Source organism: Pleurodeles waltl, chromosome 1_1 (genome assembly GCF_031143425.1).
Source record: "Pleurodeles waltl isolate 20211129_DDA chromosome 1_1, aPleWal1.hap1.20221129, whole genome shotgun sequence".
Classification (NCBI taxonomy): Eukaryota; Metazoa; Chordata; class Amphibia; order Caudata; family Salamandridae; genus Pleurodeles; species Pleurodeles waltl.
The window spans coordinates 3,048,933-3,076,358 of NC_090436.1; the positions used below are offsets into that span (position 1 = coordinate 3,048,933).

The following is a 27,426-nucleotide window of genomic DNA, read 5'->3' on the forward strand; positions in this document are numbered from 1 at the left end:
CAGTCTCTGATACCAGACACCACACCAGCCTGTCTCTGATCACAGACATCACACCAGCCTGTCTCTGATCACAGAAACCACACTAGACTGTCTGTGATACCAGACACCACACCAGCCTGTCTCCAATCTGAGACACCACACCGGACTGTCTCTGATCACAGACACCACACCAGCCTGTCTCCAGTCACAGACACCACACCTGCCTGTCTCCGATCACAGACACCACACCAGCCTATCTCTAATACCAGACACCACACCAGCCTGACTCTGATCACAGACACCACATCAGCCTGTCTCTGATCACAGACACCACACCAGCCTGTCTCTGATCACAGACACTACATCAGCCTGTCTCTGACACCAGACACCACACTAGCCTGTCTCTGATCACAGATATCACACCAGCCGGTCTCTGTTCACAGACACAACACCAGCCTGTCTCTGATCACAGACACCACACCAGCCTGTCTCTGATACCAGACACCACACCAGCCTGTCTCTGATACCAGGCACCACATCAGCCTGTCTCTGATCCCAGACACCACACCAGCCTGTCTCTGATCACAGACATCACACCAGCCTGTCTCTGTTCACAGACATCACACCAGACTGTCACTGATACCAGACACCACACCAGCATGTCTCTGATCACAGACATCACAAAAGCCTGTCTCTGATCACAGACACCACACCAGCCAGTCTCTGATACCAGACACCACACCAGCCTGTCTCCAATCTGAGACACCACACCGGACTGTCTCTGATCACAGACACCACACCAGCCTGTCTCCAGTCACAGACACCACACCTGCCTGTCTCCGATCACAGACACCACACCAGCCTATCTCTGATACCAGACACCACACCAGCCTGTCTCTGATCACAGACACCACATCAGCCTGTCTCCGATCACAGGCACCACACCAGCCTGTCTCTGATCACAGACACTACATCAGCCTGTCTCTGACACCAGACACCACACTAGCCTGTCTCTGATCACAGATATCACACCAGCCTGTCTCTGTTCACAGACACGACACCAGCCTCTCTCTGATCACAGACATCACACCAGTCTGTCTCTGATCACAGACACCACACCAGCCAGTCTCTGATACCAGACACCACACCAGCCTGTCTCTGATCACAGACATCACACCAGCCTGTCTCCGATCACAGACACCACACCAGCCTGTCTCCATTGTGAGACACCACACCAGCCTGTCTCTGATACCAGACACCACACCAGCCTGTCTCCAATCAGAGACACCACCCCAGCCTGTCTTTGATACCAGACACCACACCAGCCTGTCTCTGATCACAGACATCACACCAGCCTGTCTCCGATCACAGACACCACACCAGCCTGTCTCCAATGTGAGACACCACACCAGCCACTCTCTGATACCAGACACCACACCAGCCTGTCTCTGATCACAGACACCACACCAGCCACTCTCTGATACCAGACACCACACCACCCACTCTCTGATAACAGACACCACACCAGCCTGTCTCTGATCACAGACACCACATCAGCCTGTCTCTGATCACAGACACCCCACCAGCCTGTCATTGATCACAGACACCACACCAGACTGTCTGTGATACCAGACACCACACCAGCCTGTTTCCAACCTGAGACACCACACCGGACTGTCCCTGATCACAGACACCACACCAGCCTGTCTCCAATCACAGACACCACACTAGCCTGTCTCTGATACCAGACACCACACCAGCCTGTCTCTGATCACAGACACCACACCAGACTGTCTCTGATTACAGACAGCACACACGCCTGTCTCTGATCACAGACACCACACCAGACTGTCTCTGATTACAGACAGCACACACGCCTGTCTCTGATCACAGACACCACGCCAGCCTGTCTCCAATCAGAGACACCACACCAGCCTGTCTCTGACCACAGACACATCAGCCTGACTCTGATCACAGATACCACACCAGCCTGTCTCTGATACCAGACACCACACCAGCCTGTCTCTGATCACAGACACCCCACCAGCCTGTCTTTGATCACAGACACCACACCAGAGTGTCTGTGATACCAGACACCACACCAGCCTGTTTCCAACCTGAGACACCACACCGGACTGTCTCTGATCACAGACACCACACCAGCCTGTCTCCAATCACAGACACCACACTAGACTGTCTCTGATACCAGACACCACACCAACCTGTCTCCAATCATAGACACCACACCGGCTTTTCTCTGATCACAGACACCACATCAGCCTGTCTCTGATCACAGAGACCACACCAGCCTGTCTCTGATCACAGACACCACACCAGCCACTCTCTGATACTAGACACCACACCACCCACTCTCTGATAACAGACACCACACCAGCCTGTCTCTGATCACAGACACCACATCAGCCTGTCTCTGATCACAGACACCACACCAGCCTGTCTCTGATACCAGACACCACACCAGCCTGTCTTTGATCACAGACACCACACCAGCCACTCTCTGATACCAGACACCACACCAGCCTGTCTCTGATACCAGACACCACACCAGCCTGTCTCTGATCACAGACACCACATCAGCCTGTCTCTGATCACAGACACCACACCAGCTTGTCTCTGATACCAGACACCACACCAGCCTGTCTCTGATCACAGACACCACATCAGCCTGTCTCTGATCACAGACACCACACTAGCCTGTCTCTGATACCAGACACCACACCAGCCTGTCTTTGATCACAGACACCACACCAGCCTGTCTCTGATTACAGAGACTACATCAGCCTGTCTCTGACACCAGACACCACACCGGACTGTCTGTGATCACAGACACCACACCAGCCTGTCTCTGATCACAAACACCACACCAGCCTGTCTCTGATTCCAGACACCACACCAGCCTGCCTCTGATACCAGACACCACACCAGACTGTCTCTGATACCAGACACCACACCAGCCCACCAGCTTGTCTCTGATCACAGACACCACATCAGCCTGTCTCTGATCACAGACACCACGCAAGCCTGTCTCTGATACCAGACACCACACCAGCCTGTCTCCAAACACAGACACCACACCAGCCTGTCTCTGACCACAGACACCACATCAGCCTGACTCTGATCACAGAGACCACACCAGCCTGTCTCTGATCACAGAGACCGCACTAGCCTGTCTCCAATCACAGACACCACACCAGCCTGTCTCCAATCACAGACTCCACACCAGCCTGTCTCTGATACCAGACACCACAGCAGACTGCCTCTGATCACAGACACCACACCAGTCTGTCTCTGATCACAGCCATTACACCAGCCTGTCTCTGATCACAGACATCACACCAGCCAGTCTCTGATACCAGACACCACACCAGCCTGTCTTTGATACCAGGCACCACACCAGCCACTCTCTGATACCAGACAGCACACCAGCCTGTCTCTGATCACAGACATCACACCGGCCTTTCTCTGATCACAGACACCACAGCAGCCTGTCTCTGATACCAGACACCACACCAGTCTGTCTTTGATCACAGAGACCACACCAGCCTGTCTCTGATCACAGACATCACACCAGTCTGTCTTTGATCACAGACACCACACCAGCTTGTCTCTAATCACAGACACCACGCAAGCCTGTCTCTGATACCAGACACCACACCAGCCTGTCTCCAATACCACACCAGGCTGCCACTGATACCAGACACCACACACCAGCCTGTTTCTGATTACAGACACCACACCAGCCTGTCTCTGATACCAGACACCACACCATCCTGTCTCTTATCACAGACACCAAACCAGCCAGTCTCTGAAACCAGACACCACACCAGCCTTTCTCTGATCCCAGACACCACACACCAGAGTGTCTCTGATCCCAGACTCTCCACCAGACTCTCTATTGCGTAGGGTGCTGTGCCTGTCTGACTCCAGACATCACTCCTCACAGTCTGCCATTCAAGGTCTGACTCGACTGTCTGTGAGGACAGATTTCGCTGTACCACCTCTGACCCTTGACCTCAGGCTCTTTAACCCTCTTCATATTCTATTGCAGAACATCCCCAATGACCTGAATAAGGCAAAGATGCCGGAGTCTGAAGGTGGCGAAACAGATGTGAACGTCATGCAGATGGCGGTGAACAGCATCTACTTCTCAAGAGAAGAAGGTCTGTGGAAGTTTCCTATTCTCGCTCTTCCTCTCCAGGGCCACCAGCATCAACACTCCGCAGTGCCCCACAAGGACTCTCCCAAGGGCCCCGCATGGACTCTCCCTAGGACCCCACAGGGACTCTCACCAGGACTCCCCGTCACCACCTCCAAGAACCCCGCATGGACTCTCCCCAAGACCCCATATGGACTCTCCCCAGGACCCCGCATGGACTCTCCCCAGGCCCCCACAGGGACTCTCACCAGGACCGCACAGGGACTCTCACCAGGACTCCCCATTACAACACCCAAGGACCCTGCGTAGACTCTCCCCAGGGCCCCACATGGAATCTCCACAGGATCCCACATGGACTCTCCCCAGGACCTCACATTAATGCTCCGCAGGACCTCACATCCACTCTCCCCAGGGGCCCAGGCTGACTCTCCCCTGGACCCCACATCGACTCACCCACAGACCCCATGTTGACTCTTCTTCGGACTCCACATAGACTCGCCCAGGACCCCACATCGGCTCTCCCCTGCACCCCTCTTCGACTCTGTAACATATCCATGCATCTGCTGGCTCCTTTTCTGCTCTCTCTGACACCTGCATGTCTCTGCCTGCCCCCTTCTACTCTCCCTGACACATGTATGTCACTGGCTGCCCCCCTTCTCCTCTCCCTGACACATGCATGTCTCTGCCTGCCCCCTTCTACTCTCCCTGACACATGCATGTCTCTGCCTGCCCCCCTTCTACTCTCCCTGACACATGTATGTCTCTGCCTGCCCCCTTCTACTCTCCCTGACACATGCATGTCTATGCCCCCTTCTACTCTCCCTGACACATGTATGTCTCTGCCTGCCCCCTTCTACTCTCCCTGACACATGTATGTCTCTGCCCCCTTCTACTCTCCCTGACACATGTATGTCTCTGCCCCCTTCTACTTTCCCTGACACATGCATCTCTCTGCCAGCCCCTCTTCTATTCTCCCTCACACATGCATGTCTCCGCATGCACCCCTTCTACTCTCCCTGACACATGTATGTCTCTGTCTGCCCCCTTCTCCTCTCCCTGGCACATGCATGTCTCTGTCTGCCCCCTTCTACTCTCCCTGACACATGTATGTCTCTGCTGCCCCCTCTTCTACTCTCCCTGTCACATGCATGTCTCTACCTGACCCTTCTACTCTCCCTGACACATGTATGTCTCTGCTTGCCCCCCTTCTACTCTCCGTGACACATGAATGGCTCTGCCTGCCCCCTTCTACTCTCCCTGACACATGTATGTCTCTGCCAGCCCCCCTTCTCCTCTCCCTGACACATGCATGTCTCTGCCCCTTCTACTCTCCCTGACACATGCATCTCTCTGCCAGCCCCTCTTCTATTCTCCCTCGCACATGCATGTCTCTGCATGCCCCCCCTTCTACTCTCCCTGACACATGTATGTCTCTGCCTGCCCCCTTCTACTCTCCCTGACACATGTATGTTTCTGCCTGCCCCCTTCTCCTCTCCCTGACACATGCATGTCTCTGCCTGGCCCCTTCTACTCTCCCTGACACATGTATGTCTCTGCCTGCCCCCTTCTACTCTCCCTGACACATGCATGTCTCTCCCTGCCCCCCTCCTACTCTCCCTGACACATGTCTGTCACTGCCAGCCCCCCTTCTCCTCTCCCTGACACATGCATGTCTCTGCTTGCCCCCCTTCTACTCTCCATGACACATGTATGTCTCTGCCCCCTTCTACTCTCCCTGACACATGCATGTCTCTGCCCCCCTTCTCCTCTCCCTGACCAATGTATGTCTCTGCCTACCCCCTTCTACTCTCCCTGACACATGCATGTCTCTGCCCCCCTTCTCCTCTCCCTGACCCATGTATGTCTCTGCCTGCCTCCTGCTACTCTCCCTGACACATGTATGTATCTGCCCCCTTCTCCTCTCCCTGACACATGCATGTCTCTGTCTGCCCCCTTCTACTCTCCCTGACACATGTATGTCTCTGCTGCCCCCTTCTCCTCTCCCTGACACATGCATGTCTCTGCCTGCCCCTTCTACTCTCCCTGACATATGCATCTCTCTGCCAGCCCCTCTTCTATTCTCCCTCACACATGGATGCCTCTGCCTCCCCCCTTCTACTCTCCCTGACACATGTATGTCTCTGTCTGCACCCTTCTACTCTCCCTGACACATGCATGTCTCTGCCCCCTTCTCCTCTCCCTGACACATGTATATCTCTGCCCCTTATACTCTCCCTGACACATGCATCTATCTGCCCCCTTCTCCTCTCCCTGACACCTGTATGTCTCTGCCCCTTCTACTCTCCCTGACACATGCATCTATCTGCCAGCCCCTCTTCTATTCTCCCTCACACATGCATGTCTCTGCCTGCACCCTTCTCCTCTCCCTGACACATGCATGTCTCTGCATGCCCCCTTCTCCTCTCCCTGACACATGTGTCTCTGCCTGCCCCCTTCTACTCTCCCTGACACATGTATGTCTCTGCCTGCCCCCTTCTACTCTCCCTGACACATGCATGTCTCTGCCCCCTTCTACTCTCTCTGACACATGTATGTCCTTGCCTGCCCCTTCTCCTCTCCCTGACACATGCATGTCTCTGCCTGCCCCCTTCTACTCTCCCTGACACTTGTATGTCTCTGCCCCCTTCTACTCTCCCTGACGCATGCATGTCTCTGCCCGCCCCCTTCTACTCTCCCTGACACTTGTATGTCTCTGCCCCCTTCTACTCTCCCTGACACATGTATGCCTCTGACTGCCCCCTTCTCCCCTCCCTGAAACATGCATGTCTCTCCCTGCCACTCCTTCTACTCTCCCTGACACATGCATGCCTCTGCCTCCCCCCTTCTACTCTCCCTGACACATGTATGTCTCTGCCTGCCCCTTCTACTCTCCCTGACACATGTATGTCTCTGCCTGCCCCCTTCTCCTCTCCCTGACACATGCATGTCTCTGCCTGCCCCCTTCTAGTCTCCCTGACACATGCATGTCTCTGCCTGCCCCCTTCTCCTCTCCCTGACACATGTATGTCTCTGTTTGCCCCCTTCTACTCTCCCTGACACATGTATGTCTCTGCCTGCCACCTTCTACTCTCCCTGACACATGTATGTCTCTGCCTGCCCCCTTCTCCTCTCCCTGACACATGTATGTCTCTGCCTGCCCCCTTCTCCTCTCCCTGACACATGTATGTGTCTGTCTGCCCCCTTCTCCTCTCCCTGACACATGTATGTGTCTGCCTGCCCTCTTCTCCTCTCCCTGACACATGTATGTCTCTGCCTGCCCCCTTCTACTGTCCCTGACACATGTATGTCTCTGCCTGCACCCCTTCTCCTCTCCGTGACACATGTATGTCTCTGTCTGCCCCCTACTACTCTCCCTGACACATGTATGTCTCTGCCTGCACCCCTTCTCCTCTCCCTGACACATGCATGTCTCTGCCTGCCCCCTTCTCCTCTCCCTCACACCTGCATGTCTCTGCCTTTCCCCCTTCTACTCTCCCTCACAGATGCATATCTCTGCCCCTTCTTCTCTCCGTGACACATGCATGTCTCTGCCAGCCCCTCCTTCTACTCTCCCTGACACCTGCATGTCTCTGCCCCTTCTACTCTGCCTCACACCTGCATGTCTCTGCCTGCCCCTTCTACTCTCCCTGACACATGCATGTCTCTGCCTGCCCCCCTTCTACTCTCCCTGACACATGCATGTCTCTGCTTGCCCCCCTTCTACTCTCCATGACACATGTATGTCTCTGCCCCCTTCTACTCACCATGACACATGCATGTCTCTGCCCCCTTTCCCCTCTGCCTGACCCATGTATGTCTCTGCCTGCCCCCTTCTACTCTCCCTGACACATGCATGTCTCTGCCACCCTTCTCCTCTCCCTGACCCATGTATGTCTCTGCCTGCCCCCCTTCTACTCTCCCTGACACATGTATGTCTCTGCCTGCCCCCTTCTACTCTCCCTGACACATGCATGTCTATGCCCCCTTCTATTCTCCCTGACACATGTATGTCTCTGCCTGCCCCCTTCTACTCTCCCTGACACATGTATGTCTCTTCCCCCTTCTACTCTCCCTGACACATGTATGTCTCTGCCCCCTTCTACTCTCCCTGACACATGCATCTCTCTGCCAGCCCCTCTTCTATTCTCCCTCACACATGCATGTCTCTGCATGCACCCCTTCTACTCTCCTTGACACATGTATGTCTCTGTCTGCCCCCTTCTCCTCTCCCTGGCACATGCATGTCTCTGTCTGCCCCCTTCTACTCTCCCTGACACATGTATGTCTCTGCTGCCCCCTCTTCTACTCTCCCTGTCACATGCATGTCTCTACCTGACCCTTCTACTCTCCCTGACACATGTATGTCTCTGCCTGCCCCCTTCTCCTCTCCCTCACACCTGCATGTCTCTGCCTTTCCCCCTTCTACTCTCCCTCACACATGCATATCTCTGCCCCTTCTTCTCTCCGTGACACATGCATGTCTCTGCCAGCCCCTCCTTCTACTCTCCCTGACACCTGCATGTCTCTGCCCCTTCTACTCTGCCTCACACCTGCATGTCTCTGCCTGCCCCTTCTACTCTCCCTGACACATGCATGTCTCTGCCTGCCCCCCTTCTACTCTCCCTGACACATGCATGTCTCTGCTTGCCCCCCTTCTACTCTCCATGACACATGCATGTCTCTGCCCCCTTCTACTCACCATGACACATGCATGTCTCTGCCCCCTTTCCCCTCTGCCTGACCCATGTATGTCTCTGCCTGCCCCCTTCTACTCTCCCTGACACATACATGTCTCTGCCACCCTTCTCCTCTCCCTGACCCATGTATGTCTCTGCCTGCCCCCCTTCTACTCTCCCTGACACATGTATGTCTCTGCCTGCCCCCTTCTACTCTCCCTGACACATGCATGTCTATGCCCCCTTCTATTCTCCCTGACACATGTATGTCTCTGCCTGCCCCCTTCTACTCTCCCTGACACATGTATGTCTCTGCCCCCTTCTACTCTCCCTGACACAAGTATGTCTCTGCCCCCTTCTACTCTCCCTGACACATGCATCTCTCTGCCAGCCCCTCTTCTATTCTCCCTCACACATGCATGTCTCTGCATGCACCCCTTCTACTCTCCTTGACACATGTATGTCTCTGTCTGCCCCCTTCTCCTCTCCCTGGCACATGCATGTCTCTGTCTGCCCCCTTCTACTCTCCCTGACACATGTATGTCTCTGCTGCCCCCTCTTCTACTCTCCCTGTCACATGCATGTCTCTACCTGACCCTTCTACTCTCCCTGACACATTTATGTCTCTGCCTGCCCCCTTCTACTCTCCCTGACACATGTTTGTACTTGCCCCCTTCTACTCTCCCTGACACATGCATCTCTCTGCCAGCCCCTTCTACTCTCCCTGACACATGCATATCTCTGCCTGCCCCCTTCTACTCTCCCTGGCAAATGCATCTCTCTGCCAGCACCTCTTCTATTCTCCCTCACACATGCATGTCTCTGCATGCCCCCTTCTACTCTCCCTGACACATGTATGTCTCTGCTTGCCCCCCTTCTACTCTCCGTGACACATGCATGGCTCTGCCTGCCCCCTTCTACTCTCCCTGACACATGCATGTCTCTGCCCCTTCTACTCTCCCTGACACATGCATCTCTCTGCCAGCCCCTCTTCTATTCTCCCTCGCACATGCATGTCTCTGCATGCCCCCCCTTCTACTCTCCCTGACACATGTATGTCTCTGCCTGCCCCCTTCTACTCTCCCTGACACATGTATGTTTCTGCCTGCCCCCTTCTCCTCTCCCTGACACATGCATGTCTCTGCCTGGCCCCTTCTACTCTCCCTGACACATGTATGTCTCTGCCTGCCCCCTTCTACTCTCCCTGACACATGCATGTCTCTCCCTGCCCCCCTCCTACTCTCCCTGACACATGTCTGTCTCTGCCAGCCCCCCTTCTCCTCTCCCTGACACATGCATGTCTCTGCTTGCCCCCCTTCTACTCTCCATGACACATGTATGTCTCTGCCCCCTTCTACTCTCCCTGACACATGCATGTCTCTGCCCCCCTTCTCCTCTCCCTGACCCATGTATGTCTCTGCCTCCCCCCTTCTACTCTCCCTGACACATGCATGTCTCTGCCCCCCTTCTCCTCTCCCTGACCCATGTATGTCTCTGCCTGCCTCCTGCTACTCTCCCTGACACATGTATGTATCTGCCCCCTTCTCCTCTCCCTGACACATGCATGTCTCTTTCTGCCCCCTTCTACTCTCCCTGACACATGTATGTCTCTGCTGCCCCCCTTCTCCACTCCCTGACACATGCATGTCTCTGCCTGCCCCTTCTACTCTCCCTGACATATGCATCTCTCTGCCAGCCCCTCTTCTATTCTCCCTCACACATGCATGCCTCTGCCTCCCCCTTTCTACTCTCCCTGACACATGTATGTCTCTGTCTGCCCCCTTCTACTCTCCCTGACACATGCATGTCTCTGCCCCCTTCTCCTCTCCCTGACACATGTATGTCTCTGCCCCTTATAGTCTCCCTGACACATGCATCTCTCTGCCCCCTTCTCCTCTCCCTGACACCTGTATGTCTCTGCCCCTTCTACTCTCCTTGACACATGCATCTATCTGCCAGCCCCTCTTCTATTCTCCCTCACACATGCATGTCTCTGCCTGCACCCTTCTCCTCTCCCTGACACATGCATGTCTCTGCATGCCCCCTTCTCCTCTCCCTGACACATGTGTCTCTGCCTGCCCCCTTCTACTCTCCCTGACACATGTATGTCTCTGCCTGCCCCCTTCTACTCTCCCTGACACATGCATGTCTCTGCCCCCTTCTACTCTCCCTGACACATGTATGTCCTTGCCTGCCCCTTCTCCTCTCCCTGACACATGCATGTCTCTGCCTGCCCCCTTCTACTCTCCCTGACACTTGTATGTCTCTGCCCCCTTCTACTCTCCCTGACGCATGCATGTCTCTGCCCGCCCCCTTCTACTCTCCCTGACACTTGTATGTCTCTGCCCCCTTCTACTCTCCCTGACACATGTATGCCTCTGACTGCCCCCTTCTCCCCTCCCTGACACATGCATGTCTCTCCCTGCCACTCCTTCTACTCTCCCTGACACATGCATGCCTCTGCCTCCCCCCTTCTACTCTCCCTGACACATGTATGTCTCTGCCTGCCCCTTCTACTCTCCCTGACACATGTATGTCTCTGCCTGCCCCCTTCTCCTCTCCCTGACACATGCATGTCTCTGCCTGCCCCCTTCTAGTCTCCCTGACACATGCATGTCTCTGCCTGCCCCCTTCTCCTCTCCCTGACACATGTATGTCTCTGTTTAACCCCTTCTACTCTCCCTGACACATGTATGTCTCTGCCTGCCACCTTCTACTCTCCCTGACACATGTATGTCTCTGCCTGCCCCCTTCTCCTCTCCCTGACACATGTATGTCTCTGCCTGCCCCCTTCTCCTCTCCCTGACACATGTATGTGTCTGTCTGCCCCCTTCTCCTCTCCCTGACACATGTATGTGTCTGCCTGCCCTCTTCTCCTCTCCCTGACACATGTATGTCTCTGCCTGCCCCCTTCTACTGTCCCTGACACATGTATGTCTCTGCCTGCACCCCTTCTCCTCTCCGTGACACATGTATGTCTCTGTCTGCCCCCTACTACTCTCCCTGACACATGTATGTCGCTGCCTGCACCCCTTCTCCTCTCCCTGACACATGCATGTCTCTGCCTGCCCCCTTCTCCTCTCCCTCACACCTGCATGTCTCTGCGTTTCCCCCTTCTACTCTCCCTCACACATGCATATCTCTGCCCCTTCTTCTCTCCGTGACACATGCATGTCTCTGCCAGCCCCTCCTTCTACTCTACCTGACACCTGCATGTCTCTGCCCCTTCTACTCTGCCTCACACCTGCATGTCTCTGCCTGCCCCTTCTACTCTCCTTGACACATGCATGTCTCTGCCTGCCCCCCTTCTACTCTCCCTGACACATGCATGTCTCTGCTTGCCCCCCTTCTACTCTCCATGACACATGTATGTCTCTGCCCCCTTCTACTCTCCATGACACATGCATGTCTCTGCCCCCTTTCCCTTCTGCCTGACCCATGTATGTCTCTGCCTGCCCCCTTCTACTCTCCCTGACACATGCATGTCTCTGCCATCCTTCTCCTCTCCCTGACCCATGTATGTCTCTGCCAGCCCCCTTCTACTCTCCCTGACACATGTATGTATCTGCCCCCTTCTCCTCCCCCTGACACATGCATGTCTCTGTCTGCCCCCTTCTACTCTCCCTGACACATGTATGTCTCTGCTGCCCCCCTTCTCCTCTCCCTGACACATGCATGTCTCTGCCTGCCCCTTCTACTCTCCCTGACACATGCATCCCTCTGCCAGCCCCTCTTCTATTCTCACTCACACATGCATGCCTCTGCCTCCCCCCTTCTACTCTCCCTGACACATGTATGTCTCTGCCTGCCCCCTTCTACTCTCCATGACACATGCATGTCTCTGCCCCCTTCTCCTCTCCCTGACACATGTATGTCTCTGCCCCCTTCTACTCTCCCTGACACATGCATCTCTCTGCCCCCTTCTCCTCTCCCTGACACATGTATGTCTCTGCCCCCTTCTACTCCCCCTGACACATGCATCTATCTGCCAGCCGCTCTTCTATTCTCCCTCACACATGCATGTCTCTGCCTGCACCCTTCTCCTCTCCCTGACACATGCATGTCTCTACATGCCCCCTTCTCCTCTCCCTGACACATGTGTCTCTGCCTGCCCCCTTTCTACTCTCCCTGACACATGTATGTCTCTGCCTGCCCCTTCTACTCTCCCTGACACATGTATGTCTCTGCCAGCCCCCCTTCTCCTCTCCCTGACACATGCATGTCTCTGCCCCCTTCTACTCTCCCTGACACATGCATCTCTCTGCCAGCCCCTCTTCTATTCTCCCTCACACATGCATGTCTCTGCATGCCCCCCCTTCTACTCTCCCTGACACATGTATGCCTCTGCCTCCCCCCTTCTACTCTCCCTGACATGTATGTCTCTGCCTGCCCCCTTCTACTCTCCCTGACACATGTATGTCTCTGCCTGCCCCCCTTCTCCTCTCCCTGACACATGCATGTCTCTGCCCCTTCTACTCTCCCTGACACATGTATGTCTCTGCCTGTCCCCCTTCTCCTCTCCCTGACACATGCATGTCTCTGCCTGCCCCCCTTCTACTCTCCCTGACACATGCATTTCTCTGCCTGCCCCCTTCTCCTCTCCCTGACACATGCATGTCTCTATCTGTCCCCTTCTACTATCCCTGACACATGCATGTCTCTGCCTGCCCCCTTCTACTCTCCCTGACACATGCATATCTTTGCCTGCACTCCATGCATGTGCATGTCTCTGCCCCCTTCTACTCTCCCTCACACAGGTATGTCGCTGCCTTTCCCCCTTCTCCTCTCCCTCACACATGCATGTCTCTGTCCCCTTCTCCTCTCCATGACACATGTATGTCACTGCCTGCCCCCTTCTCCTCTCCCTGACACATGCATGTCTCTGGCTGCCCCCCTTCTACTCTCCCTGACACATGCATGTCTCTGCCTGTCCCCCTTCTACTCTCCGTGACACCTGTATATCTCTGCCTGCCCCCTTCTACTCTCCCCGACACATGTATGTCTCTGCCCCTTCTCCTCTCCTTGACACATGCATGTCTCTGCCTGCCCCCCTTCTCCTATCCCTGACACATGCATGTCTCTGCCCCCTTCTACTCTCTGTGGCACATGTATGTCATATATGTTTCTGCCTTTTCCCCTTCTCCTCTCCCAGACACATGTATGTCACTGCCTGCCCCCTTCTCCTCTCCCTGACACATGCATGTCTCTGCCAGCCCTCTTCTACTCTCCCCGACACATGCATGTCTCTGTCTGCCCCCTTCAACTCTCCCTGACACATGTATGTATCTGCCTGCCCACCTCTTCTACTCTCCCCGACACATGCATGTCTCTGCATGCCCCCTTCTCCTCTCCCTGACACATGTGTCTCTGCCTGCCCCCTTCTACTCTCCCTGACACATGTATGTCTCTGCCTGCCCCCTTCTACTCTCCCTGACACATGTATGTCCTTGCCTGCCCCTTCTCCTCTCCCTGACACATGCATGTCTCTGCCTGCCCCTTCTACTCTCCCTGACACTTGTATATCTCTGCCCCCTTCTACTCTCCCTGACGCATGCATGTCTCTGCCCGCCCCCTTCTACTCTCCCTGACACTTGTATGTCTCTGCCCCCTTCTACTCTCCCTGACACATGTATGCCTCTGACTGCCCCCTTCTCCCCTCCCTGACACATGCATGTCTCTCCCTGCGCCTCTTTCTACTCTCTCTGACACATGCATGCCTCTGCCTCCCCCCTTCTACTCTCCCTGACACATGTATGTCTCTGCCTGCCCCCTTCTACTCTCCCTGACACATGTATGTCTCTGTTTGCCCCTTCTACTCTCCCTGACACACACATGTCTCTGCCTGCCACCTTTTACTCTCCCTGACACATGTATGTCTCTGCCTGCCCCTTCTCCTCTCCCTGACACATGTATGTCTCTGCCTGCCCCCCCCCTTCTCCTCTCCCTGACACATGTATGTCTCTGCCTGCCACCTTCTCCTCTCCCTGACACATGTATGTGTCTGTCTGCCCCCTTCTCCTCTCCCTGACACATGTATGTCTCTGTCTGCCCCCTTCTACTATCCCTGACACATGTATGTCTCTGCCTGCACCCCTTCTCCTCTCCCTGACACATGCATGTCTCTGCCCCCTTCTACTCTCCCTGACACATGCATCTCTCTGCCAGCCCCTCTTCTATTCTCCCTCACACATGCATGTCTCTGCATGCCCCCCTTCTACTCTCCCTGACACATGTATGCCTCTGCCTCCCCCCTTCTACTCTCCCTGACATGTATGTCTCTGCCTACCCCCTTCTACTCTCCCTGACACCTGCATGTCTCTGCCTGCCCCTTCTACTCTCCCTGACACATGTATGTCTCTGCCTGCCCCTTCTACTCTCCCTGACACATGTATGTCTCTGCCAGACCCCCTTCTCCTCTCCCTGACACATGCATGTCTCTGCCCCCTTCTACTCCCCCTGACACATGCATCTCTCAGCCAGCCCCTCTTTTATTCTCCCTCACACATGCATGTCTCTGCATGCCCCCCTTCTACTCTCCCTGACACATGTATGCCTCTGCCTCCCCCCTTCTACTCTCCCTGACATGTATGTCTCTGCCTACCCCCTTCTACTCTCCCTGACACATGCATGTCTCTGCCCCTTCTACTCTCCCTGACACATGTTTGTCTCTGCCTGCCCCCCTTCTCCTCTCCCTGACACATGCATGTCTCTTCCTGCCCCCCTTCTACTCTCCCTGACAAATGCATTTCTCTGCCTGCCCCCTTCTCCTCTCCCTGACACATACATGTCTCTGTCTGTCCCCTTCTACTCTCCCTGACACATGCATGTCTCTACCTGCCCCCTTCTACTCTCCCTGACACATGCATATCTTTGCCTGCACTCCATGCATGTGCATGTCTCTGCCCCCTTCTACTCTCCCTCACACAGGTATGTCTCTGCTTTTCCCCCTTCTCCTCTCCCTCACACATGCATGTCTCTGCCCCCTTCTACTCTCCGTGACATATGTATGTCATGTATGTCTCTGCCTTTCCCCCTTCTACTCTCCCTGACACATGCATGTGTCTGCCTTTCCCCTTCCCCTCTCCATGATACATGTATGTCACTGCCTCCCCCCTTCTCCTCTCCCTGACACATGCATGTCTCTGGCTGCCCCCCTTCTACTTTCCCTGACACATGCATGTCTCTGCCTGTCCCCCTTCTACTCTCCCTGACACATGTATGTCTCTGCCTGCCCCCTTCTACTCTCCCCGACACATGTATGTCTCTGCCCCTTCTCCTCTCCCTGACACATGCATGTCTCTGCCTGCCCCCCTTCTCCTATCCCTGACACATGCATGTCTCTGCCCCCTTCTACTCTCTGTGACACATGTATGTCATGTATGTTTCTGCCTTTCCCCCTTCTCCTCTCCCTGACACATGTATGTCACTGCCTGCCCCCTTCTTCTCTCCCTGACACATGCATGTCTCTGCCAGCCCTCTTCTGCTCTCCCCGACACATGCATGTCTCTGCCTGCCCCCTTCTACTCTCCCTGACACATGTATGTCTCTGCCTGCCCACCTCTTCTACTCTCCCCGACACATGCATGTCTCTGCCTTCCCCCTTCTCCTCTCCCTGACACATGGATGTCTCTGCCTGCCCCCTTCTCTCTCCCTGACACATACATGTCTCTGCCAGCCCCCCTTCCACCCTCCCTCACACATGCATGTCTCTGCCTTTCCCCCTTCTCCTCTCCCTGACACATGCATGTCTCTGCATACCCCCTTCTCCTCTCCCTGACACATGTGTCTCTGCCTGCCCCCTTCTACTCTCCCTGACACATGTATGTCTCTGCCTGCCCCCTTCTACTCTCCCTGACACATGTATGTCCTTGCCTGCCCCTTCTCCTCTCCCTGACACATGCATGTCTCTGCCTGCCCCCTTCTACTCTCCCTGACACTTGTATGTCTCTGCCCCCTTCTACTCTCCCTGACGCATGAATGTCTCTGCCCGCCCCCTTCTACTCTCCCTGACACTTGTATGTCTCTGCCCCCTTCTACTCTCCCTGACACATGTATGCCTCTGACTGCCCCCTTCTCCCCTCCCTGACACATGCATGTCTCTCCCTGCGCCTCTTTCTACTCTCCCTGACACATGCATGCCTCTGCCTCCCCCCTTCTACTCTCCCTGACACATGGATGTCTCTGCCTGCCCCCTTCTACTCTCCCTGACACATGTATGTCTCTGCCTGCCCCCTTCTCCTCTCCCTGACACATGCATGTCTCTGCCTGCCCCCTTCTAATCTCCCTGACACATGCATGTCTCTGCCTGCCCCCTTCTCCTCTCCCTGACACATGTATGTCTCTGTTTGCCCCCTTCTACTCTCCCTGACACATGTATGTCTCTGCCTGCCACCTTCTACTCTCCCTGACACATGTATGTCTCTGCCTGCCCCCTTCCCCTCTCCCTGACACATGTATGTCTCTGCCTGCCCCCCCTTCTCCTCTCCCTGACACATGTATGTCTCTGCCTGCCCCCTTCTCCTCTCCCTGACACATGTATGTGTCTGTCTGCCCCCTTATCCTCTCCCTGACACATGTATGTGTCTGCCTTCCCTCTTCTCCTCTCCCTGACACATGTATGTCTCTGCCTGCCCCCTTCTACTATCCCTGACACATGTATGTCTCTGCCTGCACCCCTTCTCCTCTCCGTGACACATGTATGTCTCTGTCTGCCCCCTTCTACTCTCCCTGACACATGTATGTCTCTGCCTGCACCCCTTCTCCTCTCCCTCACACCTGCATGTCTATGCCTTTCCCCCTTCTACTCTCCCTCACACATGCATATCTCTGCCCCTTCTCCTCTCCGTGACACATGCATGTCTCTGCCAGCCCCTCCTTCTACTCTCCCTGACACCTGCATGTCTCTGCCCCTTCTACTCTGCATTACACCTGCATGTCTCTGCCTGCCCCTTCTACTCTCCCTGACACATGCATGTCTCTGCCTGCCCCCCTTCTACTCTCCCTGACACATGTATGTCTCTGCCAGCCCCCCTTCTCCTCTCCCTGACACATGCATGTCTCTGCTTGCCCCCCTTCTACTCTCCATGACACATGTATGTCTCTGCCTGCCCCTTCTACTCTCCCTGACACTTGTATATCTCTGCCCCCTTCTACTCTCCCTGACGCATGCATGTCTCTGCCCGCCCCCTTCTACTCTCCCTGACACTTGTATGTCTCTGCCCCCTTCTACTCTCCCTGACACATGTATGCCTCTGACTGCCCCCTTCTCCCCTCCCTGACACATGCATGTCTCTCCCTGCGCCTCTTTCTACTCTCTCTGACACATGCATGCCTCTGCCTCCCCCCTTCTACTCTCCCTGACACATGTATGTCTCTGCCTGCCCCCTTCTACTCTCCCTGACACATGTATGTCTCTGTTTGCCCCTTCTACTCTCCCTGACACACACATGTCTCTGCCTGCCACCTTTTACTCTCCCTGACACATGTATGTCTCTGCCTGCCCCTTCTCCTCTCCCTGACACATGTATGTCTCTGCCTGCCCCCCCCCTTCTCCTCTCCCTGACACATGTATGTCTCTGCCTGCCCCCTTCTCCTCTCCCTGACACATGTATGTGTCTGTCTGCCCCCTTCTCCTCTCCCTGACACATGTATGTCTCTGTCTGCCCCCTTCTACTATCCCTGACACATGTATGTCTCTGCCTGCACCCCTTCTCCTCTCCCTGACACATGCATGTCTCTGCCCCCTTCTACTCTCCCTGACACATGCATCTCTCTGCCTCCCCCCTTCTACTCTCCCTGACATGTATGTCTCTGCCTACCCCCTTCTACTCTCCCTGACACCTGCATGTCTCTGCCTGCCCCTTCTACTCTCCCTGACACATGTATGTCTCTGCCTGCCCCTTCTACTCTCCCTGACACATGTATGTCTCTGCCAGACCCCCTTCTCCTCTCCCTGACACATGCATGTCTCTGCCCCCTTCTACTCCCCCTGACACATGCATCTCTCAGCCAGCCCCTCTTCTATTCTCCCTCACACATGCATGTCTCTGCATGCCCCCCTTCTACTCTCCCTGACACATGTATGCCTCTGCCTCCCCCCTTCTACTCTCCCTGACATGTATGTCTCTGCCTACCCCCTTCTACTCTCCCTGACACATGCATGTCTCTGCCCCTTCTACTCTCCCTGACACATGTTTGTCTCTGCCTGCCCCCCTTCTCCTCTCCCTGACACATGCATGTCTCTTCCTGCCCCCCTTCTACTCTCCCTGACAAATGCATTTCTCTGCCTGCCCCCTTCTCCTCTCCCTGACACATACATGTCTCTGTCTGTCCCCTTCTACTCTCCCTGACACATGCATGTCTCTGCCTGCCCCCTTCTACTCTCCCTGACACATGCATATCTTTGCCTGCACTCCATGCATGTGCATGTCTCTGCCCCCTTCTACTCTCCCTCACACAGGTATGTCTCTGCTTTTCCCCCTTCTCCTCTCCCTCACACATGCATGTCTCTGCCCCCTTCTACTCTCCGTGACATATGTATGTCATGTATGTCTCTGCCTTTCCCCCTTCTACTCTCCCTGACACATGCATGTGTCTGCCTTTCCCCTTCCCCTCTCCATGACACATGTATGTCACTGCCTCCCCCCTTCTCCTCTCCCTGACACATGCATGTCTCTGGCTGCCCCCTTCTACTTTCCCTGACACATGCATGTCTCTGCCTGTCCCCCTTCTACTCTCCCTGACACATGTATGTCTCTGCCTGCCCCCTTCTACTCTCCCCGACACATGTATGTCTCTGCCCCTTCTCCTCTCCCTGACACATGCATGTCTCTGCCTGCCCCCCTTCTCCTATCCCTGACACATGCATGTCTCTGCCCCCTTCTACTCTCTGTGACACATGTATGTCATGTATGTTTCTGCCTTTCCCCCTTCTCCTCTCCCTGACACATGTATGTCACTGCCTGCCCCCTTCTTCTCTCCCTGACACATGCATGTCTCTGCCAGCCCTCTTCTGCTCTCCCCGACACATGCATGTCTCTGCCTGCCCCCTTCTACTCTCCCTGACACATGTATGTCTCTGCCTGCCCACCTCTTCTACTCTCCCCGACACATGCATGTCTCTGCCTGCCCCCTTCTCCTCTCCCTGACACATGGATGTCTCTGCCTGCCCCCTTCTCTCTCCCTGACACATACATGTCTCTGCCAGCCCCCCTTCCACCCTCCCTCACACATGCATGTCTCTGCCTTTCCCCCTTCTCCTCTCCCTGACACATGCATGTCTCTGCATACCCCCTTCTCCTCTCCCTGACACATGCATGTCTCTGCCTGCCCCCTTCTACTCTCCCTGACACATGTATGCCTCTGACTGCCCCCTTCTCCCCTCCCTGACACATGCATGTCTCTCCCTGCGCCTCTTTCTACTCTCCCTGACACATGCATGCCTCTGCCTCCCCCCTTCTACTCTCCCTGACACATGGATGTCTCTGCCTGCCCCCTTCTACTCTCCCTGACACATGTATGTCTCTGCCTGCCCCCTTCTCCTCTCCCTGACACATGCATGTCTCTGCCTGCCCCCTTCTAATCTCCCTGACACATGCATGTCTCTGCCTGCCCCCTTCTCCTCTCCCTGACACATGTATGTCTCTGTTTGCCCCCTTCTACTCTCCCTGACACATGTATGTCTCTGCCTGCCACCTTCTACTCTCCCTGACACATGTATGTCTCTGCCTGCCCCCTTCCCCTCTCCCTGACACATGTATGTCTCTGCCTGCCCCCCCTTCTCCTCTCCCTGACACATGTATGTCTCTGCCTGCCCCCTTCTCCTCTCCCTGACACATGTATGTGTCTGCCTTCCCTCTTCTCCTCTCCCTGACACATGTATGTCTCTGCCTGCCCCCTTCTACTATCCCTGACACATGTATGTCTCTGCCTGCACCCCTTCTCCTCTCCGTGACACATGTATGTCTCTGTCTGCCCCCTTCTACTCTCCCTGACACATGTATGTCTCTGCCTGCACCCCTTCTCCTCTCCCTCACACCTGCATGTCTATGCCTTTCCCCCTTCTACTCTCCCTCACACATGCATATCTCTGCCCCTTCTCCTCTCCGTGACACATGCATGTCTCTGCCAGCCCCTCCTTCTACTCTCCCTGACACCTGCATGTCTCTGCCCCTTCTACTCTGCATTACACCTGCATGTCTCTGCCTGCCCCTTCTACTCTCCCTGACACATGCATGTCTCTGCCTGCCCCCCTTCTACTCTCCCTGACACATGTATGTCTCTGCCAGCCCCCCTTCTCCTCTCCCTGACACATGCATGTCTCTGCTTGCCCCCCTTCTACTCTCCATGACACATGTATGTCTCTGCCCCCTTCTACTCTCCCTGACACATGCATGTCTCTGCCCCCTTTCCCCTCTCCCTTTCCCATGTATGTCTCTGCCTGCCCCCTTCAACTCTCCCTGACACATGCATGTCTCTGCCCCCCTTCTCCCTGACCCATGTATGTCTCTGCCTGCCCCCTTCTACTCTCCCTGACACATGTATGTATCTGCCCCCTTCTCCTCCCCCTGACACATGCATGTCTCTGTCTGCCCCCTTCTACTCTCCCTGACACATGTATATCTCTGCTGCCCCCCTTCTCCTCTCCCTGACACATGCATGTTTCTGCCTGCCCCTTCTACTCTCCCTGACACATGCATCCCTCTGCCAGCCCCTCTTCTATTCTCCCTCACACATGCATGCCTCTGCCTCCCCCCTTCTACTCTCCCTGACACATGTATGTCTCTGCCTGCCCCCTTCTACTCTCCCTGACACATGCATGTCTCTGCCCCCTTCTCCTCTCCCTGACACATGTATGTCTCTGCCCCCTTCTACTCTCCCTGACACATGCATCTCTCTGCCCCCTTCTCCTCTCCCTGACACATGTATGTCTCTGCCTCCTTCTACTCCCCCTGACACATGCATCTATCTGCCAGCCGCTCTTCTATTCTCCCTCATACATGCATGTCTCTGCCTGCACCCTTCTCCTCTCCCTGACACATGCATGTCTCTGCATGCCCCCATCTCCTCTCCCTGACACATGTGTCTCTGCCTGCCCCCTTTCTACTCTCCCTGACACATGTATGTCTCTGCCTGCCCCTTCTACTCTCCCTGACACATGTGTCTCTGCCAGCCCCCCTTCTCCTCTCCCTGACACATGCATGTCTCTGCCCCCTTCTACTCCCCCTGACACATGCATCTATCTGCCAGCCGCTCTTCTATTCTCCCTCACACATGCATGTCTCTGCCTGCACCCTTCTCCTCTCCCTGACACATGCATGTCTCTGCATGCCCCCTTCTCCTCTCCCTGACACATGTGTCTCTGCCTGCCCCCTTTCTACTCTCCCTGACACATGTATGTCTCTGCCTGCCCCTTCTACTCTCCCTGACACATGTGTCTCTGCCAGCCCCCCTTCTCCTCTCCCTGACACATGCATGTCTCTCCCCCCTTCTACTCTTCCTGACACATGCATCTCTCTGCCAGCCCCTCTTCTATTCTCCCTCACACATGCATGTCTCTGCATGCCCCCCTTCTACTCTCCCTGACACATGTATGTCTCTGCCTGCCCCCTTCTACACTCCCTGACACATGTATGTCTCATCCTGCCCCCCTTCTCCTCTCCCTGACACATGCATGTCTCTGCCCCTTCTACTCTCCCTGACACATGTATGTCTCTGCCTGCCCCCCTACTCCTCTCCCTGACACATGCATGTCTCTGCCTGCCCCCCTTCTATTCTCCCTGACACATGCATGTCTCTGCCTGCCCCCTTCTCCTCTCCCTGACACATGCATGTCTCTGTCTATCCCCTTCTACTCTCCCTGACACATGCATGTCTCTGCCTGCCCCCTTCTACTCTCCCTGACACATGCATATCTTTGCCTGCACTCCATGCATGTGCATGTCTCTGCCCCCTTCTACTCTCCCTCACACAGGTATGTCTCTGCTTTTCCCCCTTCTCCTCTCCCTGACACATGCATGTCTCTGCCCCCTTCTACTCTCCGTGACACATGTATGTCATGTATGTCTCTGCCTTTTCCCCTTCTACTCTCCCTGACACATGCATGTGTCTGCCTTTCCCCCTTCTCCTCTCCCTGACACATGTATGTCACTGCCTGCCCCCCTTCTCCTCTCCCTGACACATGCATGTCTCTGGCTGCCCCCCTTCTACTCTCCCTGACACATGCATATCTCTGCCTGTCCCCCTTCTACTCTCCCTGACACATGTATGTCTCTGCCTGCCCCTTCTACTCTCCCCGACACATGTATGTCTCTGCCCCTTCTCCTCTCCCTGACACATGCATGTCTCTGCCTGCCCCCTTTCCTATCCCTGACACATGCATGTCTCTGCCCCCTTCTACTCTCTGTGACACATGTATGTCATGTATGTTTCTGCCTTTCCCCCTTCTCCTCTCCCTGACACATGTATGTCACTGCCTGCCCCCTTCTCCTCTCCCTGACACATGCATGTCTCTGCCAGCCCTCTTCTACTCTCCCCGACACATGCATGTCTCTGCCTGCCCCCTTCTACTCTCCCTGACACATGTATGTATCTGCCTGCCCACCTCTTCTACTCTCCCCGACACATGTATGTCTCTGCCTGCCCCCTTCTCCTCTCCCTGACACATGGATGTCTCTGCCTGCCCCCTTCTCTCTCCCTGACACATACATGTCTCTGCCAGCCCCCCTTCCACCCTCCCTCACACATGCATGTCTCTGCCTGCCCCCCTTCTACTCTCCCTGACACATGTATGTCTCTGCCTGCCCCCCTCTTCTGCTCACCCTGACACATGTATGTCTCTGCCCCTTCTACTCTCCCTCACACATGTATGTCTCTGCCTTTCCCCCTTCTCCTCTCCCTGACACATGCATGTCTCTGCCCCCTTCTACTCTCCGTGACACATGTATGTCATGTATGTCTCTGCCTTTCCCCCTTCTACTCTCCCTGACACATGCATGTGTCTGCCTTTCCCCCTTCTCCTCTCCCTGACACATGTATGTCACTGGCTGCCCCCCTTCTCCTCTCCCTGACACATGCATGTCTCTCCCTGGCCCCCTTCTACTCTCCCTGACACATGCATGTCTCTGCTTGTCCCCCTTCTACTCTCCCTGACACATGTATGTCTCTGCCTGCCCCCTTCTACTCTCCCCGACACATGTATGTCTCTGCCCCTTCTCCTCTCCCTGACACATGTATGTCTCTGCCTGCCCCCCTTCTCCTATCCCTGACACATGCATGTCTCTGCCCCCTTCTACTCTCCGTGACACATGTATGTCATGTATGTGTCTGCCTTTCCCCGTTCTCCTGTCCCTGACACATGCATGTCTCTGCCAGCCCTCTTCTACTCTCCCTGACACATGCATGTCTCTGCCTGCCCCCTTCTACTCTCCCTGACACATGCATGTCTCTGCCTGCCCCCTTCTACTCTCCCTGACACATGTATGTCTCTGCCTGCCGCCTTCTACTCTCCCTGACACATGTATGTCTCTGCCTGCCCCCTTCTCCTCTCCCTGACACATGTATGTCTCTGCCTGCCCCCCCTTCTCCTCTCCCTGACACATGTATGTCTCTGCCTGCCCCCTTCTCCTCTCCCTGACACATGTATGTGTCTGTCTGCCCCCTTCTCCTCTCCCTGACACATGTATGTGTCTGCCTTCCCTCTTCTCCTCTCCCTGACACATGTATGTCTCTGCCTGCCCCCTTCTACTATCCCTGACACATGTATGTCTCTGCCTGCACCCCTTCTCCTCTCCGTGACACATGTATGTCTCTGTCTGCCCCCTTCTACTCTCCCTGACACATGTATGTCTCTGCCTGCACCCCTTCTCCTCTCCCTCACACCTGCATGTCTCTGCCTTTCCCCCTTCTACTCTCCCTCACACATGCATATCTCTGCCCCTTCTCCTCTCCGTGACACATGCATGTCTCTGCCAGCCCCTCCTTCTACTCTCCCTGACACCTGCATGTCTCTGCCCCTTCTACTCTGCATTACACCTGCATGTCTCTGCCTGCCCCTTCTACTCTCCCTGACACATGCATGTCTCTGCCTGCCCCCCTTCTACTCTCCCTGACACATGTATGTCTCTGCCAGCCCCCCTTCTCCTCTCCCTGACACATGCATGTCTCTGCTTGCCCCCCTTGTACTCTCCATGACACATGTATGTCTCTGCCCCCTTCTACTCTCCCTGACACATGCATGCCTCTGCCCCCTTTCCCCTCTCCCTGACCCATGTATGTCTCTGCCTGCCCCCTTATACTCTCCCTGACACATGCATGTCTCTGCCCCCCTTCTCCCTGACCCATGTATGTCTCTGCCTGCTCCCTTCTACTCTCCCTGACACATGTATGTATCTGCCCCCTTCTCCTCCCCCTGACACATGCATGTCTCTGTCTGCCCCCTTCTACTCTCCCTGACACATGTATGTCTCTGCCTGCCCCTTCTACTCTCCCTGACACATGTGTCTCTGCCAGCCCCCCTTCTCCTCTCCCTGACACATGCATGTCTCTGCCCCCTTCTACTCTTCCTGACACATGCATCTCTCTGCCAGCCCCTCTTTTATTCTCCCTCACACATGCATGTCTCTGCATGCCCCCCTTCTACTCTCCCTGACACATGTATGCCTCTGCCTGCCCCCTTCTACTCTCCCTGACATGTATGTCTCTGCCTGCCCCCTTCTACACTCCCTGACACATGTATGTCTCTGCCTGCCCCCCTTCTCCTCTCCCTGACACATGCATGTCTCTGCCCCTTCTACTCTCCCTGACACATGTATGTCTCTGCCTGCCCCCCTACTCCTCTCCCTGACACATGCATGTCTCTGCCTGCCCCCCTTCTATTCTCCCTGACACATGCATGTCTCTGCCTGCCCCCTTCTCCTCTCCCTGACACATGCATGTCTCTGTCTATCCCCTTCTACTCTCCCTGACACATGCATGTCTCTGCCTGCCCCCTTCTACTCTCCCTGACACATGCATATCTTTGCCTGCACTCCATGCATGTGCATGTCTCTGCCCCCTTCTACTCTCCCTCACACAGGTATGTCTCTGCCTTTCCCCCTTCTCCTCTCCCTGACACATGCATGTCTCTGCCCCCTTCTACTCTCCGTGACACATGTATGTCATGTATGTCTCTGCCTTTCCCCCTTCTACTCTCCCTGACACATGCATGTGTCTGCCTTTCCCCCTTCTCCTCTCCCTGACACATGTATGTCACTGCCTGCCCCCCTTCTCCTCTCCCTGACACATGCATGTCTCTGGCTGCCCCCCTTCTACTCTCCCTGACACATGCATGTCTCTGCCTGTCCCCCTTCTACTCTCCCTGACACATGTATGTCTCTGCCTGCCCCCTTCTACTCTCCCCGACACATGTATGTCTCTGCCCCTTCTCCTCTCCCTGACACATGCATGTCTCTGCCTGCCCCCCTTCTCCTATCCCTGACACACGCATGTCTCTGCCCTCTTCTACTCTCTGTGACACATGTATGTCATGTATGTTTCTGCCTTTCCCCCTTCTCCTCTCCCTGACACATGTATGTCACTGCCTGCCCCCTTCTCCTCTCCCTGACACATGCATGTCTCTGCCAGCCCTCTTCTACTCTCCCCGACACATGCATGTCTCTGCCTGCCCCCTTCTACTCTCCCTGACACATGTATGTATCTGCCTGCCCACCTCTTCTACTCTCCCCGACACATGTATGTCTCTGCCTGCCCCCTTCTCCTCTCCCTGACACATGGATGTCTCTGCCTGCCCCCTTCTCTCTCCCTGACACATACATGTCTCTGCCAGCCCCCCTTCCACCCTCCCTCACACATGCATGTCTCTGCCTGCCCCCCTTCTACTCTCCCTGACACATGTATGTCTCTGCCTGCCCCCCTCTTCTGCTCTCCCTGACACATGTATGTCTCTGCCCCCTTCTACTCTCCCTCACACATGTATGTCTCTGCCTTTCCCCCTTCTCCTCTCCCTGACACATGCATGTCTCTGCCCCCTTCTACTCTCCGTGACACATGTATGTCATGTATGTCTCTGCCTTTCCCCCTTCTACTCTCCCTGACACATGCATGTGTCTGCCTTTCCCCCTTCTCCTCTCCCTGACACATGTATGTCACTGGCTGCCCCCCTTCTCCTCTCCCTGACACATGCATGTCTCTGCCTGCCCCCCTTCTACTCTCCCTGACACATGCATGTCTCTGCTTGTCCCCCTTCTACTCTCCCTGACACATGTATGTCTCTGCCTGCCCCCTTCTACTCTCCCCGACACATGTATGTCTCTGCCCCTTCTCCTCTCCCTGACACATGTATGTCTCTGCCTGCCCCCCTTCTCCTATCCCTGACACATGCATGTCTCTGCCCCCTTCTACTCTCCGTGACACATGTATGTCATGTATGTGTCTGCCTTTCCCCCTTCTCCTGTCCCTGACACATGCATGTCTCTGCCAGCCCTCTTCTACTCTCCCCGACACATGCATGTCTCTGCCTGCCCCCTTCTACTCTCCCTGACACATGCATGTCTCTGCCTGCCCCCTTCTACTCTCCCTGACACATGTATGTATCTG

The 27,426-nt window shown here is 55.3% G+C and overlaps 1 protein-coding gene across 1 annotated transcript in view; it reads left to right on the plus strand.

The window, feature by feature from the left end:
• The window catches only part of DOK1 (docking protein 1), a 426,327-nt gene that overhangs the window by 188,919 nt on the left and 209,982 nt on the right, over positions 1-27,426 (plus strand). Inside the window, exon 3 of the mRNA XM_069202607.1 lies at positions 4,049-4,160. Within this exon, the coding sequence (XP_069058708.1) occupies positions 4,049-4,160 (112 nt within the window). The remainder of the gene's footprint in view (positions 1-4,048; positions 4,161-27,426) is intronic.